Raw genomic sequence first — 19,962 nt, 5'->3', positions numbered from 1 at the left:
CAATTAGTAACTGGACAATATCCATAGCATCAAATTCTCTCCGATTTCTTTTCACCTTCCATGGAATTTGGTAATGTAATGCTTTCCGATTCATTGTTTCATTTATTTGTCACTTTCATTTCCAAAGGCCAATCCTATTATGGTTACTGTACTTTTGAGTTTATTGAGCAAAAACATGAAGCTAATGTCGCTTTCAATCTCCCACACTCATTTCCACCAGTAGAAGTCGGTAGAATTTAGCGAATGTTCTCAAAATACGCAGATCCAAAGAACTAAGAAGTACGTACGATTTAAATGTAGAACGTGATTTAAATGTAGAACGTGTTCTCAAAAAGGTTAAGTTTCACATTCTGTAATACAGTATCAGAGTAAAAAGTTTTAAATTCGAGTTTTTTTAAAAAAATTAAATATATAAATTAAGAACACTGTTCTATAAAACTTTTTGAGTTTTTAAAAGAAACGACTATTTTACACCGTAAATGATAATAATAACTAGGAAAACCAAGGGTTAAAAAAACCAATTTTTATGTTTTAAGTGCCGGGATCTTTTGCACATAAAAACAGAACCTTTTGTGTTGGATAAGTTCAAACAAATTGGCCATGTTTCCTCCAAAGAACATCTAAAAGTGACATCTTAAGTTAATTTTTTTTAAACTCTTTAATTAGTTAGTTAATAATACATAGGTTTATAGCCGCGTGCGGAGCTAGCTGAAAAGGTTGCTTTTTCGGTGGCAATCACAGTAGGAGGAGGAAACAGCGGCGGAAGAAGAACTACTACAAGAGTGTTTGAGAGCAGCGGGGGTGAGTGAACCGGGCCCCCGGTGGGCTTTGGAGAGCTCGTCGAACCGGCCAAGGCTGAAATTGTGCGCGCGCATGAGGCGCTTCTGCTTGGCGGCGAAGCGGCTGTGGAAGAAGCCCTCGAAGGAGGGGTCGCGGGACGTGCGGAGGAAGAAGGCGTATCCGGCCATGAAGTAGAGGGACGTGACGAAGAAGCAGATCGGCTCCATCACGTCCCAGGACAGCTCCCAGAACGTGAGGCGCATAAAACCAATTGTTTGCAATGTCAACAGGCCCAGCCCGGCCCAAAGCTCGCGCCACACCTGGGCCTCCGCTTTTGCGTCGATCGCCGCCTTTTGGTCCTCCAGCTCTTTTAGCTCTTTGTTTCGGTGGCCGTCGTCGTGGCCCAGGGACATCACGGACGGGATCATACTCTCTATCGCTTGCGCTAACTATCGAAAGAATTTACAAATTAAAACAAAAAAAATTAGAAACTGTTTTTTTTTTTTTTTTTTGGTTTTCTAATCAAAATTTTTGAAAACTGATTTCGAAAGAAAGATAAATTATTAGAAAGAGAAAAAGTATAAAAATAAAAATGAGAAAGGCATTACCATCTCGGGGCGGAGGAAGACGACGTCGCCGAGGACGATGACGGCGCCGGCGTCGTCGAGGGCGCGGGCGAGGCCGCGGCCGCGCTCGGCGCCGGCGACCTCGGCGCAGATCCGCGCGAACTCGCCGTACGCGACGCAGCTCCGCGGCGTCCCCCTCAGCCGCGCCCGCGCCGCCTCCATCTCCGCCGCCCTCGCCGCCTTCCTCGCCGCCGCCGCCGCCGCCGCCGCGGCGATCGCGATCGCCTCCTCTTCCTCCGCCGCGTCGTCCTCCTGCGGCGGAGCGAGGCCGTCGAGGCGGATCCGATCGCGACGCGTCGTCGCGCGGATCCGGTCGATGAGCTCGTCGCCGACGGGGAGCGCCGGGAACGGGCCCGCGGGGAGGGGGACGGAGACGGCGGAGTGGAACATGGGGCGGCGCTGGAGCAGGCGCGGGGGGACGGCGCCGGGGTCGGAGTGGATGCGGCGGAGGAGAGAGGGGGAGCGCGGGGGTAGAATCAGGGTTTGGGAGAGGGAGGAGGACGACGAGAGGATCCTTGCTAGGGTTTTGCGCGTCGCCATTGTTGGGTTCGTGGGGGGAGATCGAGAGCTCTAGGGCTCGGGTGGGGTTTAGGAGGGAAGAGGAAGAAGACGACGGGGGTATTTATAGCGTCCCTTGGACGGACGAGAATTTCGCGGCATTATCTCGCGAGAGCTGCGAAACAAGCATAACAAAGGGGTAAAACGGTAATTTGGAAAATGGATTGGCTGCTTTGAGATTCGCGCCCGTTGTGCGCTGAACAATGGATGAATTGGTTTCCCCGTGTGTTGACTATTTCTCTTCAAGGCGCCCAAATGGACAATCAAGCGTATTGAGAGGCTTCGAAGAAATTTCTTCTGAAAGGGAGGAGTAAATGTCTTATAGTATAGAAAAACATATGTAAAAGAATTTGAAAATTAGCGAGTGCCTGACAGGTGACCGATGGAGGTCGAGAAAGATCTTAAGAGGCACTACAGCTAACAGAAGCTGTATGACTCAATCATCTTAGCCCTTAGGGAAAGGATTGCTAGCTTCAAAATAGAACGGAGATTGAATAGTGTGATTTGGCGGAGGAGTACTAGTGATAGGTACACTGTGAAATCAACTTATTCAACACTGAACAATAAGGGCACGAGGGACACCCGTGCACCTAATTAAGATGTGGAGACTCGGAATACCCCTCAAAGTGAAAGAGTTTACCTGGCTAATCCTTAAGAAAAGGACACCTACACTGACCAATCTTCATAAGAGAGAGTGGGCGAAAAATATAGCTTGTGTGCTGTGTGGGGTTGAAAAGGAGACTGTGAACCACTTATTTACACAGTGAATAATTAGTAGATTTCTGATCATGATGGCAGTGGAAGGGGTTTAGTCGAATGATTTCAGGGACAACGTAAGATCAGTATGGGATAAGTGGAACAGTGCTCGATCAGGCATCTCAAACCCGATTGATTGATCTGTCGGCCTGCTGGTGGATCTTTTGGGACGCAAAGAACTGTATCATCTTTTGAAAGGTTAATACCAATCCACTATTGGCACTGGATAAAGTCAAGCGGTTGGTGAACCAGTGGAAGGAATCTCTGATGCCCAAACAACTTTTTTCATAATATAATGTTTTTTTTTTCTTTTCATTGACTTTTTTCTTTTCGACAGAGGTATACTTTCTCAGCCTTTATACTTAATTCATCCTTCTTATGAAAGAAACATGTAGCATGCTATTTTTTTCTTAAAAAAAAAGACTATTTTTGTTTATATTTTTGTTCAAATAATTAATCTAGTCATTTATTCACTCTCATGATATGATTTGTGCACAAGAGATAACTCAGATTAATATTTTCGTGATGTTACGAGTAAATCGTCCAAAACATACAGTTGGGATTTATTGAATCTAATTAATCAAATTTAATCAGTAAACAAGCACGTTTTAAGCTACAAATAGTAAATTTAACTCATTTAAACATCGTATAGAGTTTGCTGGCACTATACCAAAAACTATCTTTGATAGAACAAGCTTAATTAGACTTAGGCTTAGTTTGGTATTGAGCCCTATCTGACACTATTAGATAAGATAAGGTTGGAATAAAGCATATAGGGATATACTTCTGCGTTCTCCGGTAAGACCGCAGAAAATATATTATAACCGACTCATCGTGATATATAAAACACAATATTACGTACGAAAACAAATAGAATATTTTTTCATCGTATTTTCTCACCGCACATAACACAATCTCCCCACAATTCCAAACGAAACCTTATTATATATATTGAAAACTTGATCTGTGAATTCGGTAAGCATGTAACAAACTATAGGTTCGCTTAATATCGTCTTCTGTATTTACTAATTGGTATTGACAGATAGATTTCTACACTATTTTTTCATCATAAACGAAATATTATGTTCATCTTATTTGCTCACTGAACATAATGTAAAAATGAACAAAGTGGATAATACGTTATTTTTCTCTCACAAAAATTTTAAAAAGAAAGAAAAATCATTTAGTCATTATTAATTAGTGTTCACCATAGCCTATTACAATATTCTAACATATTCTATTAACTAAAAATATTTTGATGAAATTAAGTGAAATAGCTGTTATATGATCAATACCCTATACATTTACCTTTTATTTTCTTAATTTACATTTTTTTTACTTGATTTGTATGAATTATATTTTGATTGACTTATATAGCTTGTAATAATGTGAAATAATCGTTGACACGGTTTGATCGATGTTATCTAGTACAGTTAGACAAGAATTTAATGGTAGTATGTGAGATTTTCACACAAACTCCAAGTTTGATTATTTTTATATTTTTAGCTGAAAATAAATCCTTTTCGATCTGGGAACATCCTTTTCTAATAAAAATAAATTTAAATTATTAATACGACTAAATTTAAACTTATCAAAAATTACGTGTATATATATAAAATGCAGCTACCTATTCATATGGATAAATTTAAATTACTAATACGTATTAATTTATATAACATAATATATAATAATAATTACACATGAAAAATGCACGAGAAGTTTATTATTTATTATGAGACCTGCGCCCCACGTGTTCGAATTATGGGTATAGTAATATATAGCTTAAATCCTATCCACTAATATACAAAATAACATATGCAAGCAATTTTATATATATAGAGTACACCACTGTTTCTTCTTATCATCGATCAATAACTGCTTTTGTTTATTATACAAATTTGAAGCTTCTTTAAGCCACAAGTTTCCGTGATCAGAAGCGCTTCTAAGAAATATTATTTCCTATAAAAGCATGGTTCTAAAACTTGTATTAATTTATTTCTCAACGCGTTTCACGGTTTCAAAAACTTCTATTAATTATTACATGCATGCATGAACTTAATTATAATTAATCATCTGTATATGTACGTCCTTTTAATTTAGGCTGTATATATACATGTATGTATTGTAGTTCTTCTTTTGACCTTTTAATGTTGGTACCAAGAGCCACTTAAAAGAGTTAGAATAAAAGTATGAAAAATTGTATTGGAATCAAAACTGTGCACACTCAGAACACTGTTTATACGATATGATGTAAAATTTTTGATTAGTTTAATCAAAAACGAAAAGCATAATCATAGTTGAAAATGAATTGGATTTAGATTAGTTTAAGGGTTATAACTTACAAGTGTGGTACATAATTGAGGTGTGTTTCACCTACGTACTACTAGTGATTAAATTTGAAATAAAATAGAACATTAATTATATGTAACGATTACATGAAAATTGGAATGTTCACGTTGAACACGTTAATGCAGCGTTTGAGACGTGTAGCACGTGCATGGTGTTAAAAAAGGGAGGATCCATCGTTTTCACTGGACGTGTCTAATGTATCAAAAAAACGCAATATTCTAAAAATAAAAAGAGTATATATATTGAGTAAATATTTGAAGAACTTTATATACTCATGGTTCAAAAAAAGAAAAAGAAAAAAAAAATAATAGTTCAAATCTTTTTCGTACTGCAATTTTCGATTTCGTTAATTAGTTTCATAATATGAAACTGATCCCCGCGTTTAGTTATTCACCGGTAATATTAGATCGGCCGGTGACAAACTTATAACGATTTAACTAGTCCATTAGTATTAGCAACTTGTTGGGTCTGGATCGGTATTCAAAATATTTTAACCATTGTGGAATTACATACATGCTCCCTGCTTTTATATTTTGACGATTTCACTGATATATAATTCAAGTTGAAGTAGATTTTATGATTAACTAGAGTTCAGGAAAAAATTATATTCCTTCTACTATTTGTGTATATATAGCTAGGGAACTAAAGATTTTCAACTCTATTATTTGTTTGGTAGGAATTAAGCAAGTCAATAATGATATTTTGGAGAGTTTGGATACGATAAATGAAACAACAAAAGTAGACATTTACGGCCGTAAACTACTTCATTCTTCTCCACTTTCGGATAAACAAGCTAGTAGGACTACTTCAGAGTATCGATGGATTGGCAATTGCTCTAGATGCGATATATTGTACAATTTAACTAGTTCAATACAATATATTGTTAATAATTTATTGGGGTCACATAATTAGCCCAAAATGCTTAATGTAAATGACTAAAACTAACATGCTAGTCACATATATGTAATATTAGGGTGTCATAAAACTAAGGGACCAAATTTGATTGGGGTTACTAGAAACTAGAATTAAGATACCAAGTGATCTTCTCCACTTGGGTCCAATGATGCAATTACCCAACATGAACATGATGTTCCTAACAGCATATAGGTGACCTCCAAGCAAAAAGAGAACGTTTCGTGCTACAAAGAGAGGAGCATGCGTATGGAACTCCATCTCATTAAACTGCTTCAATAATTCAAGGTAGGCAAAAGAGAAGAGCTCCCTCAAGAAGCACTTTTCCTTTAAGCTCTCCCTGATTTACCAAACTCTACAACACATTCACAGTACAAGTACAAAATTAAAGCCATCCAACACTCTTGGAATCCTCTTACTAGCAATATTCCATAACCATTAATTTTGGGTTTCATTAGTTAATGCATCTTTCTCTAGAGGAGATTAGATTCCTACCAAAGTGGAAAAGCTAGATGTACATACACAAGGAATTATGTTTTATATATATACATATGCATGAATCCCTAATCCAACAAGAATCCCAAGAATGAAGGGAAATTCCTCCCAAAGTATCATGTGATTGGTGGAGGGAGAAAATTATGAGCCTAACCCAACATGGGGAGATCCTGTTGAGTATAAAGTTGGATTCCACTTGAGTAACTTTAACATTAAATTCACAACATGCATGAGCTACTATATATATGTATATATAGAGGCCCACACCCACTAGTTAGTTAGTTGCTACTTGCTTTGCCCTTGTGGAGCTCTTGGGGTCACTACTTAACATGGCAAAAATAAGTGGCCTGAGTTTTGGGATGATGATTCATGGATTTGGAGTATACGAATCTTGTGCCGCGAATTACGTCGCTTGATGAAGTCACGGAAAGCGAATTCGGTCGAATCGGAAAGATTCAATGAGCAATTTGGATTCCACACTGGCTAGAAGCTACCTAGGCCTGGATATATGGATTCCAAGTTCCCAATGCTTAGTTAGTGCGATGACGAGCCGAGATCGGGCCCATTTACAAAAGTTATGAGCATGTTGGGCGCGCACCTGCGCTGTGCTAGCTAGCGCGGCGGTGAAAGCGATCTCATCCGGTGGACTGCAGATCGACAGCAAACACTAGTGTTGATAATTGCAGGGACAATGAGTGACGGGTTCTAGTAGTCTCATGCATGGTGCATTTTGCAACACAAACACCATGAACCAAAAAAAAAAGTTGGTTAATTATATATGCTTGGAGCAATATAATTAGTGAGTCACTTTGGCTAGGAAAGTACTTTATGCTTCAATATCATTTTTTTTAATTCGATATTGTTTGATATGTTGTTGTCTTATTGCTATGTGTTGCCTTTAATTAGGAAAACAAAAGCTCTTTATCAACTTTGTTCATCTTAGTACGTACTTTGTTTCACTATTCACATTTCTATTCAAACCAACTCCTTAAGTCTTCTTAAGGGATCTTTCTAATAGGCTATATATATAAAAAAAAAAAACATAACTATATATAGATAGATATTTGCATCTTATTTATATACATATATATCAGGTATTTATACATTATTTTAACATTATGAGCTAAAGCTACACTTATTACTATAGGATAGGACTTGTAGGTGAGCCCAAAAAGAAGGTTCTTACTTGCTTTAACAAATAAACTAAATCTCCATAATTTAAAATCATTAATTAGTTGTAAGAGAACTTAATTAATGTAGTGTAAGTCAAAGTAAATAAAGTTCCTAAGGCAAACTGAGGTACCACTAACAAGAGAAAAGGTACTCATGGCAACTAATTGATGCTTTACTTTGGCTCCATGATGTGTCCTTAATCCCTAAACAATGGGGAAAGCTAAGTTAAAGATCCCAACGCTAAGTGTAAGATGCAATTAATACTCCATTTGATCCATGTCATCACTTAATTGCCTCTCGCTTTATCGATCCCTTGTGTATCACAACGGATTTGAGAGTAAATTAGTATCTTAAGATGCTTCTCATGCATAAGATGTCAACGTGTCGTCGTGCTATTGGGAGGTTGTGGCTAGGATTGGGGGTAGTGAGGGGATCATGAGCAAAGGAATGCATCTACATTAAGGCAAATTAAGCAACTTCACATATGTGGACATGCATTGATCCAACATTAACAACGAACAAAATATTATCGGCGTTAGTATTAGCAATTAAGTTTACTTAATAATTTGCTAAAAACAATGTTCTCATATTGGATAGAAAAATGAATCATGATCTGTATATACATAATGTTGAGGATCATTATCTCAACTTATTTGCTTTAGTTTTTGGGCAGGTTTTGAGCCTTTTATCACTCTTTTCAGGTTTGAAAAGTGCGTATGGATTTCGTACATAGTTAGAATTGTACAATCAATTAGTTTTATACATGAATATTATCTCAAAGGATCGAGGACAATTTTGTTAATTATATGCCACCCTCATGAGCTAACTTTTCCCCTAATCTCTTATTTTGACATATAAAGAAGTGGGAACAAGCCAACATGGTTAAAAGTAGGGCCAATTTTGTTGATAGTGTTAATCTATGTTAGCATCCATTACTGGATCGAGTAGATATTTGATCAATTATAAAATGTACTACCACAGAAACTTTGTTGAATAAAATTGAATTCAAAAAGATCCTCTTCAAAATATAGTTTTCTTAAAACACTTAACGCCAAGCCCACTTTTGATTTAAATAGAGATCATTAATTGCATGTTCACAAAATATCAACACCAACTTTACAAAAATCCTTCTTGGTTGTCTCATCTCTGTAGCCTAATTCATTTATTCAATGAATGAAGCAGGTAGCGTGCTACCTATTTTCAAAAACTTTACAAAAATCCTCTAATATATATGTTCACTAATCAGTGATGAGTAAGATACTTGAAATTGGGAGCTTTCGAATGCATCGAGCTAAATTAATGCTTCTTATTTCATTTGCTGTACCGAATGTATGATCATCTGTACACAATTGCGCGAGATTGGAAATTTTGTTGTAAATAAGAATTACTTAAATCTATTCTTCTTTGGCTTAAAATTTGATCATGCACACAGTATTTACTAAAATTTCCTATAACAAATACGTGACAGAATTGCTACGTGCGACAAAATTATTAGGCCCAACATGGATCAGGTTAGTGAAGAATATGACTTGGCCTCCAAAATCCTCTAAGAAAGCAACTTTGATTCTCAGGAACAAAAACAATGGCATAATATGGAAGAGGTGAGATAAATTAATATGGGAGAATAATTAATGCCATCAAAGGAATATAATTCCTTATATATGCTTTGTTGTTTAAACATTTTGATTCATATATAAGAGTAAGACTACTATGCTTCTGGAAGCACGGAGTTTTCCCTGCTTCCAGGTCGTTTTCTATGTTGCGACTTTCGAATCGTCGATCGGCTTCGTTAAATTTGATCTAGAGTATTTGAAGTACCTAGAAAATAAATTATGCGACTTTTCGATATTATTTGCCTAGTGAACGAAGGGGCTCAAAATCAACGGCTGAAAATAAAAATCTTACAAAACGTGATAATATGACATTAAAATTTTAGATCAAAGATATTGATCTTGTTTTATATGGTATAAAGAATTTTCTATCAAAATTTCACGTGATTTGAATATTTCTATACCGTTAAACTTCCACACGGCTCACTACGACCATTAAAATTAGTAATTTTGAGCCCCTTCGATCACTAGGCAAATGATATCGAAAAATCAAAAAATTTATTTTCTAGATACTTTAAATACTCTAGATCAAGTTTAACGGAGCTGATCGACGATTCGAAAGTCGCAACATAAAAAACGATCTAGAAGCACGGAAGGCTCCGTGCTTCTAGAAGCATAGTAGCCTCACACCATATATAATAGCACAATTAGAAAAGTATGTGCCCTATATATATCTCTATCATATGTAATGTCAACTAGCTCACATCCTGTACATGAGGATGAGTATAAGGTTTTCTCGCAAAGGGGATTCCTTTTATACAAATGGTGATGATGTTTAAGGAACTTGATTCCCCTTGGAGATACCCTAAGCATATCTAAGAAAAGTGTACGTGCACCACACATTGATTACTAGCTAAGGATTTTGTTAAGGGTGCGTTTGGTTCGTACTATGAAAGATTACTAGCAATAAAAAGATATCCGAGAATCTTATTCCTATTCATCCTATTATTAAGAATGTAGGATTCCTGTGTTTGGTTCGTACCGTCATATTATTTAGTCATGTTATTTAAGTTTACAAAAAATATACAATTAATTAATTTATTTATTTATTTAATTTTAGATAATACTATAAAAAAAGAGAAAGAGAGAGAGCTTAGTTTAGAGAGAGAAAAAGATAAGTTTAGAGAGAGATATGAGATTAGAGTGTAAAGAAAAATATAGCCGGGGGTATGAAGAAGAAAAGAGATTAGACATATTATGATTATCCCAATCCATTAATATGAGGATACCCACCATTCCTCAAGAGAATGAGATTAGTACTTTGGGATGAATCTCATTCCCGAGTAAATCCAATATTACCAACTAGATTATTTAGTACGTTTAGCAAAAAACGTATCATCATATTTTTTTTTATTCTTATTGGATTACTAAGAATCTTAAAAAGATAGCGCGAACAAAACGCACCCTAAGATTAAGGCGCTATTTGGTATTCACTGTTGGATTGGATAATGTAAAACAAGAAAGTAACCCCAAGTGCCAGATTAATTGGAATTACCGCATGCATCCTGCGAGCTAGATAATCTTGTTAGACAGGATTATCGAATCTGACACAAGAAGTAGTGATTGAGCAAGATTGGATTAGAAGAATTACATTGAATCGGATCTTCGAGTCACTGAGAGCTCATTTGATGTTGAGGGTCCCCTATCGCTTTTGGACAAAATGGAGATCGACTGAAGCATAATACATATACTTAGTTACGTCTTAATCCAACCAGTATGATTTGTGTGAATCGTTGTACAATTTTATTTTATTTTTTTCATTGCGATTTCTCATTGAACCCTCCCTCTATTGCAATATTACTTCTAGTCTTATTCTATTCATTTCAAACTGCTAATTCAATATCTAAAAAGGAGCTTTTAAATCACAGGAGGGGTCAAATAAACTCCTATATCATAAAATTGTAAAAAATGTATGTCAACCCCTGAACTATAGGCCATTTTGAAATAGTCCCTCTCTCTCTCTCTCTCTCTTTTGTTGAGACCACCTCAACTTCTAATTTTTCGAATCTGGGGATTTACATGCATAATTAAGTTAAGGTTTTTATCGAACTAATGACTTTATTAGTTATTGAGTCTCAATTTAGTGAAATCATCAATGAATTTGATAAAGTTCCCGAACCTACTAACAAAAATCACTTGATCATTCCGAAAATTTAGAAGTTGATGGGGGCCCCAATCCAAAAAAGGGTTAAGTTGAGGGGGCTCTATACATATTTACCCTAAACATAATAGGCCCATCTAGGCCCGTTATCGTTGCTATCTTTGTTTGGGCTCATAAGCCATTCAATTGTTACAAGGCCTCACTTTGGATTCTTTTGGGCCGGATTCGGACTCGGATCCAACATGATTAAAAAAAAAAATCCGAATCACATTCTTATCTATTGAATTGACAAATTAGTGTTCATCCAAATATAATCTTTGGTAAAGTGCTATTCAGTGAATAATATTTGATTATAAAGTACTGAATTTAGTAATGTATTTTTCAAATGAAATTGTTGAATTAGTCTTATTTTTCAAGGCACAAAATTTTATTTCTGTTATTGAACAAAAATACCAATAAATAAAATATTTTTTACATGCGCATGATTAATCCTGGCAAACGGATAGATTGGATAACCCACGAGAAGGTTTACTGTACCCTATATTAAATGGGTATGGATAAAATTTATCCATAAATTTTTGGGTAATTAATATTTTTATTCATATCCGCCAATTTTTTTCTTTTTTTACTTCTATACTTCCAAATTCAAAACACATGTATAAATTTTTTAAAAACATAACATAACTTTCTGTTTGAAATATCATAATATATAATAAACAATATAAAATTTTTAAAATATATACATTACATAATATAAAAATATTTTACCATTCCAAATTTTATAATATAAAATTAATAAAATTATTATTATTATTATAGAGTCAATATTATAAAAATGACATATTTTTTAATCTAAAAAATATATAAACAGATACCTATGAGTATTCGTGGGTTGTCCAAAAATACCCACCACTCAATGAATACTTATTTATATTTAAAAATTAATATTCGTATCAACAAATTTACGAATAATCTAAGAATATCCGCAAATATGAATAGAAATTGTCAGATCTACGCACACGGACGTAGTCTATCCGCAGCCCCAAAAAATAAAAAAATAGAGAAAACCTTTAAAAAAGCATTAATGAATCGTGAACTTAGGTTTCCCCGAATCAAAAACTCGCATTTATTAATAATTATTATTATTATCGTTCGATTCCTCCGTCCCCACAAGAGAAATCCTAAGTTCAAAATATGTATAGAAAACACCTCAACTATAGGCGCTTCTCAAATCGCACCCTTTGACTTTTTCTTTTTCATAAACTATATAGAATATTTTATTAAATTTGTTAGCAAGTTTACCAAATTTAATAACTTTTGATTACTTTTGAACTAATAAAATTAGATTAATTAATAATTTAATAGTTAAATAAAAACTCACATAATAAAAAAGTTATCTCAGTTATGGACCATTTTAAATTAAGTATCTGATGATTTTACAATGCAACATTTCAATTTATTTGATTTGAGTCAGTCGAATAGTATTTTAAAGTTTAATTTATTTGTTATTATAGATTTAGTTAATATATTTTATATAATTTTTGCAACTATAATTTACTTAAATAAGTAATTAGTTTAAATTTTGAAAGTTAAAGTGTCATTAATTGATTCAAATCAAATAAATTAAAAGGTTAGATAGTAAAATCAAAATAAAAAAAAAATCGGATAGTTAATTCAAAATGATTTATAGTTTGGAAAAGTTTTATCAATTATTAAGTTAAAAAGGAAAAAAAATAGTTGAGGAATCTGTTTCAAGAGAACGTATATTTGAGGGGGTCTCCATGCATTTTTTATCGGCGGAGAAATTCCCTCCCAACCTCTCTCTCTTTCGCATCGGCGCAAATAAAGAAGAGGTTTTGGTTGGAGCAAATCATCGAACACCTTTCGCTCAGAGCCGTGTTCTACTTTTCCATATAAAGAAACCAAGCCCCGAAGAAAAGGAGACTCTTTCGACCCCTTCTCCGCCCCCCCCCAAGCGCTCACCTTTGTCCCCTCCCATGGCCGAGTCCGGGGCGATCGGGCTCTACGCCGACGACTTCGACGAGTCCTCCTCCGCCAACTCGTCCTCCTCGCCTTCGTCATCGTCGTCGTCGCCGTTCTCGGCGGCGAAGGGATTGAAGGGGCGGAGGCTGTGGAAGCGGGTCAAGTACCAGCTCGTGGAGTACCATTCCCTGCCCGCGTATCTCAAAGACAACGAGTACATATTGAGGTATTATCGCTCCGAGTGGCCGCTGAAGCAGATCCTCTTGAGCATCTTCACCATCCACAACGAAACCCTAAATGTCTGGACGTAAGTTTCTCTTTCGTTTGGGAAAAGAATGAGTTTTTTTTTCCTTCCCACGATCAATTCCTTGTTGTTAGGGTTGGTTGGGTTTGTTTTAAGGGGACGAGTTGATTTTTTTGGGAAAAAATTAGAATGAATTGTGGTGAATTGAAGCGAATTTTGAATCTTGGGAATGGTTTGGTCCATGATACACAAGAAAAAAGAAAAAGTAATATTTTGGCTAATTTGTTTAGGATAAAAGAAGGAACTTTTGTGCGGGATCCATTCCAATTGGTTATGCTCAAGGTATTCAAATTCCTAAACCGATTAGCGTCAGATTAAGTCTAAGTTCACTTTGAATTTTATTGATTATGAAGAGAAGATTATTGACAATTTCAGAAAATTTTGGTTTAGGAGGATAGTAGACATTAACCCTATATTAGTTATAAATAAAATTTGATAGAGGAGAGATGCTGAGATGTAAATAAACATAAAATTAGCAACAAATGGATGGAAGGATGTAAGAATTTAAATAATATTTAGTATTCACAACCCAACTATTAATCAATGACAGAGTTAGGCAACACAAAATTAGCTTTTCCCGCTCGTCAATCAACTGCGACATCTACTGAATGATTTAGGAGTAGAAGTTTTATCCATGGTCGACAACTCGTGTTTTGAGATTGGCCGATTTATGTGATATTTGTGAGCATAGTAAACATCTTGGGGCTAAGAAGTTGTGGACTTTGATTTATTAGATTGCAGGCACTGAAAAGTTCCTTATTCTGTACTTAGTACTAAACTATTTGAAGGGATAAACTTAATAGCATCTGCCGCTTCAATGTTTATGTTATCCACCTATCCACATAGTTAGACTAAGCAGATCACCTAGATATTTACTAAATGATGACTGAAAAAAACTTCAGAAACTCTCCTTATAGCCATCATACAGTTGCTGTTTCAGGTTTTTGTCAGAATCTGCCTTAAAATCTACCTGACTCGTGAGTACGGCTTGGGATTTCATATTTTAGAATTAGCACCTAACTTTCGCCGAAGGAAAAATTCTTTTGTTCTTACTTCCTCATCTTCTATATATTCTGTTATTGTCTCTTAACAAATCTGTTACAATATTTTTTCTGATAGTCTGAAATTCGAGCATTCTATCGTTCGTAAGAGAAATTAGTTGTTGTTTATTCTTCATGAATGCAATTTGTTGGCTGCAGTTTAGCTTGAGTGTTCTCTTTCTCGAGGAGCAAAATAATAATAAAAAATAATCTGTTTTTTTCTTTGAATTGACTCTGTAGTAACCGGGAGCACATAATATCTTGTTTTCTTTGTCATCATGTTATTTTGAGTCCTGTGTTATGTAACCTTAGTATATTTCGTTCTCCAACTGTTTGTTCATATCCGATTGTTCTTCTCGTGGCACTAACACTGCTCTATTTGTATTTATATTCTAGGCACTTGATTGGATTCTTTCTATTCCTTGCTTTAACCATATACACCGCGATGAAGGTTCCAAAGGTTGTCGATTTCCAATCGCTACAGCATTTGCCCGACGTGCTGAGAAAAGCCGACCTACAGAAAATTCAGTCTGAGCTTCTGGCCTGTCTCCCTTCGTTGCCTCACCTCTCTGATCTACACAAATTGAAAGATGAGTTGAAGACCTCCCTCTCCTCTATCGATATGCTCCCCTCCATATCATCGCGCTGGCATCTTCTAGAGCTCCTGTCAAGCTGTTTGCCCCAGAGATTCACCCATTTAAATCAGACAAATGTATGTGTTCTGGTAAATAAACACTTTTTCATCACTTTTCTTATCTTTATTCAGAGTTATTTAACTGCAGTTACTTGTATAACCCTGCAACATTATCTGCGTTCATATTTATATCTCTGCCAATTCTGAACTTCTCGAAAACTTAATTTGTTTCATATATACCTTTGTATTTTAGCATGTTCCTCCTGTTTGCAAAACATTTTTTGTAATATAAAACCGACCGACTTTCCCCAGTTGAATTCTGTGACTCAACTTATCTATTCTTTTCTTTTTGTTGTTTCAAGTTATCTTCAAGATAAGCGCATTCTTCTAAGAAATGCACTTTGTGTGTTATGTTTTATTAGATTTTGCAGGGGTAAATATGTAATAAGATAATATGTGTGTTCCCTTGTTTCGGGGCTTTGAATATGATAATTTAACTGTGTGCAGCGGAGTGTGAAAGAGGATGTGGCCAACATGATCGCACCATTGCTTGTGCGGCCGATCGCACGGTGGCCGTTCTTCGCATTCCTAGGTGGGGCTATGTTCTGCCTGCTGGCGAGCAGCACGTGCCACCTCCTCTCCTGCCACTCGCGCCGCATCGCGTACATCATGCTCCGCCTCGACTACGCCGGAATCGCGGCCCTCATCGCCACCTCCTTCTATCCCCCGGTCTACTACTCCTTCATGTGCAACCCTTTCTTTTGCAACCTCTACCTTGGCTTTATAACTCTTCTAGGGATCGCCACCATCTCCGTCTCTCTTCTTCCAGTCTTCCAGAGCCCAGAGTACCGGACCATCAGGGCAAGCCTCTTCTTCGGGATGGGATTATCAGGAGTCGTGCCGGTTCTTCATAAGTTGGTTATGTTTTGGCATACGCCGGAGGCACTCCACACGACCGGGTATGAAGTTCTAATGGGGCTTTTATACGGGCTTGGTGCTCTGGTCTACGCGACGCGAATCCCAGAGCGGTGGATGCCAGGAAAGTTCGACATCGCCGGGCACAGCCACCAGCTATTTCATGTGTTGGTGGTCGCCGGAGCGTACACGCACTACCGGGCCGGTCTGGTATACCTTAGATGGAGGGATCTCGAAGGGTGCTAGATTTGTTGTATGCATATGCAATACTTGTTCAGTATTAACAAAGAAAAAGGAACAAGAAAAAAGAAAAAAATGAATTGTATTGTTCAGGATTTGAATGTCCAATGTATCAGAAATCATTCAAAACACTGATTTTGCAGTTGGGAAGTTGCATGGGTTAATGTAAATGATATATTTGGTGATGATTTGATGTATCAAGGAGAACAATGCTAGCAAACTTTGGCATGATTGCACAAAAAGTTTTGTAAAACGATTAGTGTGGAGCTCCTACTCTCCTGATGCAGATTATGTTTGGAATAGTAATTTGAATTGGTTCTCAGTGGGAGGGGGTTTGTTATACTTTGTTCCTGAATTTCTCAGGCTAATTAAACTTCATGTCAGCACATCAAGTGATCTTGAATTTCCAGAGCAGATTTTGTTTTTGAGCATATATGTACATGAATAATGAGAAGATGTCTTACTGATTCAATGAACATTTTGTTAATAAATCCTACTTCACATGGAGCATGCAGAAGAACCATAAACAAAGTAATTCACTTCCTGTTCTTTTCCAGCCAATCAAGGATGCCCTTCTCAGTCTCAGAAAGCAGCTCCTCTTTCTTGCCTTTTACTGAACCTTCAATGAGCCCAAAGTAATCCTTGTAGTTCCTCTTGTAGTAATCCTCGAGCCTCTGGAGAAGATAATGTAACAATACTAAGCTACTGTACTCTATCCTCTAATGCGAGGCGCCTAACATTTTCGCAATCAACACTTTCCTCTCCGGATACATGTTTTAGTTCTCTAATTCGTTATCGGCGTAAGGGTGATCCATAGAGGAAGTGATGATTTTTGCAAATTTTAGCCAAAAACAAATGAAGGGTTAGAGGAGTAGGGGAATGCTAACCTGCTTATCATTTTTTTCTTTGTTTTCTTTTGACCTCTTCAGAAACTCTGCATGCACAAGTATTAGGCAAAGATTTAGTCCTCTCTAAATCACTACAAACCAACACAGAATATGAAGCAATAGGTACCTTGAAGGAGAGCCTTCTTTGATTCATTCACGTCAGGGAGCGCCGTCGCAAAAACAAGCATTGGTAGAATACACCTTCTACCGATTTCATTTAACTGAACCGATTTTGTTTGCGGCAGGATGTTGAAGATTGCTCCTGTGGAAGATGAAGATGCAGAGGGTGGCTTATTTAATGGAGATGGAGCACCCTGAGGAAGAGCCATAGATGAACTAGAAGTGCATTAAAAGCTGGAAGAATATAGTTCATAGAAGCCACAAATAAGTTGCCAATATCACTAGAGTGACTGGGATATGTAGAAGCTGAACCACATGTTGTGGATGAGAAGAAAGATAGCTATCTATTACATATAGAAAAATATATGTACAATCTGAATACTAGTTTGAGTGGGTCCTGACACCCTAACATTCAACTGGACCTTAGTTACCCTGAAATAACCTTTCTCTCTCTCTCTCTCTCTCTCTCTCTCTCTCTCTCTCTCACACACACACACACACACACACACAGAGGGCTGTAGACAATCAATTTAAGCAAACAGCTTTATCAAGTCTCTTTGACAGGATACTGGGATCAGTTATCATTCAGCTTTTGTTCAACCATGGTTTTTTCTTCTTCTACTTCTTCTTTGTATGATGGAGTGGAACAGGCAAAATAAAGATAACAATCTTTGTACTGCCGTAGTCCACCTATATAGCTGCAGAACATGCACTAGCTCACAGAAATAAATTAAGCATAACAACATACTGTCAATATCTGCATTAGACAATTTAGTTTCATAGAGTCGAACGAGACGAATGTACATCAGCAAAACCAAATATATGAAACAAAAAGTAAAGGTTATAGCTCACAGTTGGGACAAAAAACAAATTTTGAATTGCTTTGCTCTCGCATCTGTACACAATGTTTGACTATACAAGAAGTCGGTCTTCATTATCTTAATTACAATTTCATAGCACTGCAAGGAATATCATTACGTGATCTCTCACACTTCTATGCAATACAACAGTTGCAAATTTGGATCTTTGCCGACCGGTGCCTTCATGGCTTCACCCAGGACAATCCAAGCAGCTCCAAATCTAAAGCATAATAAAGAGACCTTCAGCACAACACTAAACTCTTAAGAATAACTTCATAAAAAGAGAACAAAGAAATTACCGGCAGAGATGCAACGGCAAACTACAGTCCATTTGGCACAAATCCATCAAATTTAATCTTCTTTAGTCACATCAATTCTTTCTGAAGATCATCAATTCATCGTTCTGATCAGGAAAAAAAAAAAAATTTCTAATTCTGAAGCTCTTAGTTCTCCTAGCTTGAACCCAGCATTTAATTTGCTGAGTGCCCCAATGATTTTTCATCTAATGGTTTCTTTTGGCCATCGGAAAGTTGATTTTCCTGATCTTGATAACCTTCTGGCAATAAAGGTCCAATAACTTTTCTTCTAACTGTCGCGCCTTCCTTCAGCTTCCTTTTCCGAATCCTCTTCCTCTGAGCCCTTGTGAGTGTCTTCGAACCACAATCGCTTTCACTGCTCGATGAGCGTTCCTTTCTCGCATAATCCCCGTCTTCTGCCAAAAACACGAGATAAAAAAAAAGAAAAAAACATTTTCTCAATTGTTTTTTAGTACTTCACTATTCTATTTAAATGTACTTCGTACCTGGGTCAAACTCCAGGTCTGTGTCTCTATACAACACCTCAACGGATTCCGCTTCATCTAACTTGATGTATAAAACGAAACCATCATTAAAATCACTTCGAAAACACCATAACCAAGTAAATAAAACCAAGATCTGAAATTAGATAAACTTAAACAGTGGCTTTTTAAGGCAAAACTCAAATGTGATTGAACTTAAAAATGTAAATGCTAGAGATAACTGGTGGAATTCTATTAGGGCTTGGGTTGCAATTGCACAGTAAAGTTGCTCAAAGAGTCACTTTTAGGGATTACAATGAGCTTTTCTGGTGCTTTCTCCCTTTTTTCTAAGAAAAATTCCTTTTTCGTGCTTTTAGGGTAATCTAACAAAAATCTGAAACCAATGGAGATTTTATAAAGTCACCACCAACATTTATCCATTTGTGATCATGCTAATCATAATCGTTCACATGAAAACAATAATTTTCTATCCAAATTGCTAAAAAAGACTACAACTTCACTTCCAAACTCTACCTATTTCCCATTTCGACTATTGTACGACACGGATCAACAAAGGAGAAAAATTTGAGTCTTAAAGGAGAAAAAACGAAAAGAGAAGGGATTACGCGAGGAGGGGAATCGTGGGGAGGAGGAGGAGGTGGGGGGTGGTAGAGATTGAGGAGCGCCTCGTGGAACTTTTTCCTCTTCGCCTCTCTCCGCTTCTCCATCGTCAATGGCGACGACGACGACGACGAGACCTACGAGCTCTTCTAGGGCTCAAAATTCCGAAACCCTAATTATGCTCTACTTACTCCATAGAAGTCGGTGACGACCTACCTTC

At 36.8% G+C, this 19,962-nt stretch overlaps 4 protein-coding genes across 6 annotated transcripts; 1 reads left to right on the top strand and 3 right to left on the bottom strand.

Annotated features, from left to right (window-relative positions):
* Positions 511 to 1,946, bottom strand: LOC109721100 (calcium uniporter protein 2, mitochondrial-like). The gene is made up of 2 exons (XM_020248518.1): positions 1,389 to 1,946; positions 511 to 1,229 (listed from the first exon to the last, which is right to left on the bottom strand). The coding sequence occupies exons 1-2, from the start codon at positions 1,944 to 1,946 to the stop codon at positions 705 to 707; spliced, it is 1,083 nt and encodes a 360-aa protein (XP_020104107.1). The 3' UTR covers positions 511 to 704.
* Positions 13,156 to 16,718, top strand: LOC109720895 (heptahelical transmembrane protein ADIPOR3-like). 2 transcript variants are annotated; one of them, XM_020248243.1, is made up of 3 exons: positions 13,156 to 13,650; positions 15,084 to 15,399; positions 15,829 to 16,718. In XM_020248243.1, the coding sequence occupies exons 1-3, from the start codon at positions 13,358 to 13,360 to the stop codon at positions 16,480 to 16,482; spliced, it is 1,263 nt and encodes a 420-aa protein (XP_020103832.1). In that variant the 5' UTR covers positions 13,156 to 13,357; the 3' UTR covers positions 16,483 to 16,718. The 2 variants fall into 2 exon arrangements, with proteins under 2 accessions (XP_020103832.1, XP_020103831.1); XM_020248242.1 differs by having other exon boundaries at positions 15,084 to 15,411.
* Positions 16,870 to 17,821, bottom strand: LOC109720900. Its single transcript, XM_020248250.1, has 3 exons — positions 17,491 to 17,821; positions 17,364 to 17,410; positions 16,870 to 17,150 (listed from the first exon to the last, which is right to left on the bottom strand). The coding sequence occupies exons 1-3, from the start codon at positions 17,690 to 17,692 to the stop codon at positions 17,013 to 17,015; spliced, it is 387 nt and encodes a 128-aa protein (XP_020103839.1). The 5' UTR covers positions 17,693 to 17,821; the 3' UTR covers positions 16,870 to 17,012.
* Positions 18,242 to 19,957, bottom strand: LOC109720899. 2 transcript variants are annotated; one of them, XM_020248249.1, is made up of 4 exons: positions 19,748 to 19,957; positions 19,146 to 19,206; positions 18,643 to 19,052; positions 18,242 to 18,563 (listed from the first exon to the last, which is right to left on the bottom strand). In XM_020248249.1, exons 1-3 carry the CDS (start codon positions 19,847 to 19,849, stop codon positions 18,814 to 18,816), a joined length of 402 nt encoding a protein of 133 aa, XP_020103838.1. In that variant the 5' UTR covers positions 19,850 to 19,957; the 3' UTR covers positions 18,242 to 18,563; positions 18,643 to 18,813. The 2 variants fall into 2 exon arrangements, with proteins under 2 accessions (XP_020103838.1, XP_020103836.1); XM_020248247.1 differs by having other exon boundaries at positions 18,643 to 19,055; positions 19,748 to 19,941.

This window comes from Ananas comosus, linkage group 15 (genome assembly GCF_001540865.1).
Source record: "Ananas comosus cultivar F153 linkage group 15, ASM154086v1, whole genome shotgun sequence".
Taxonomy (NCBI): domain Eukaryota; kingdom Viridiplantae; phylum Streptophyta; class Magnoliopsida; order Poales; family Bromeliaceae; genus Ananas; species Ananas comosus.
Note: the sequence above shows the minus strand (reverse complement) of the source record. Positions and strands in the feature narration are given on the sequence as shown.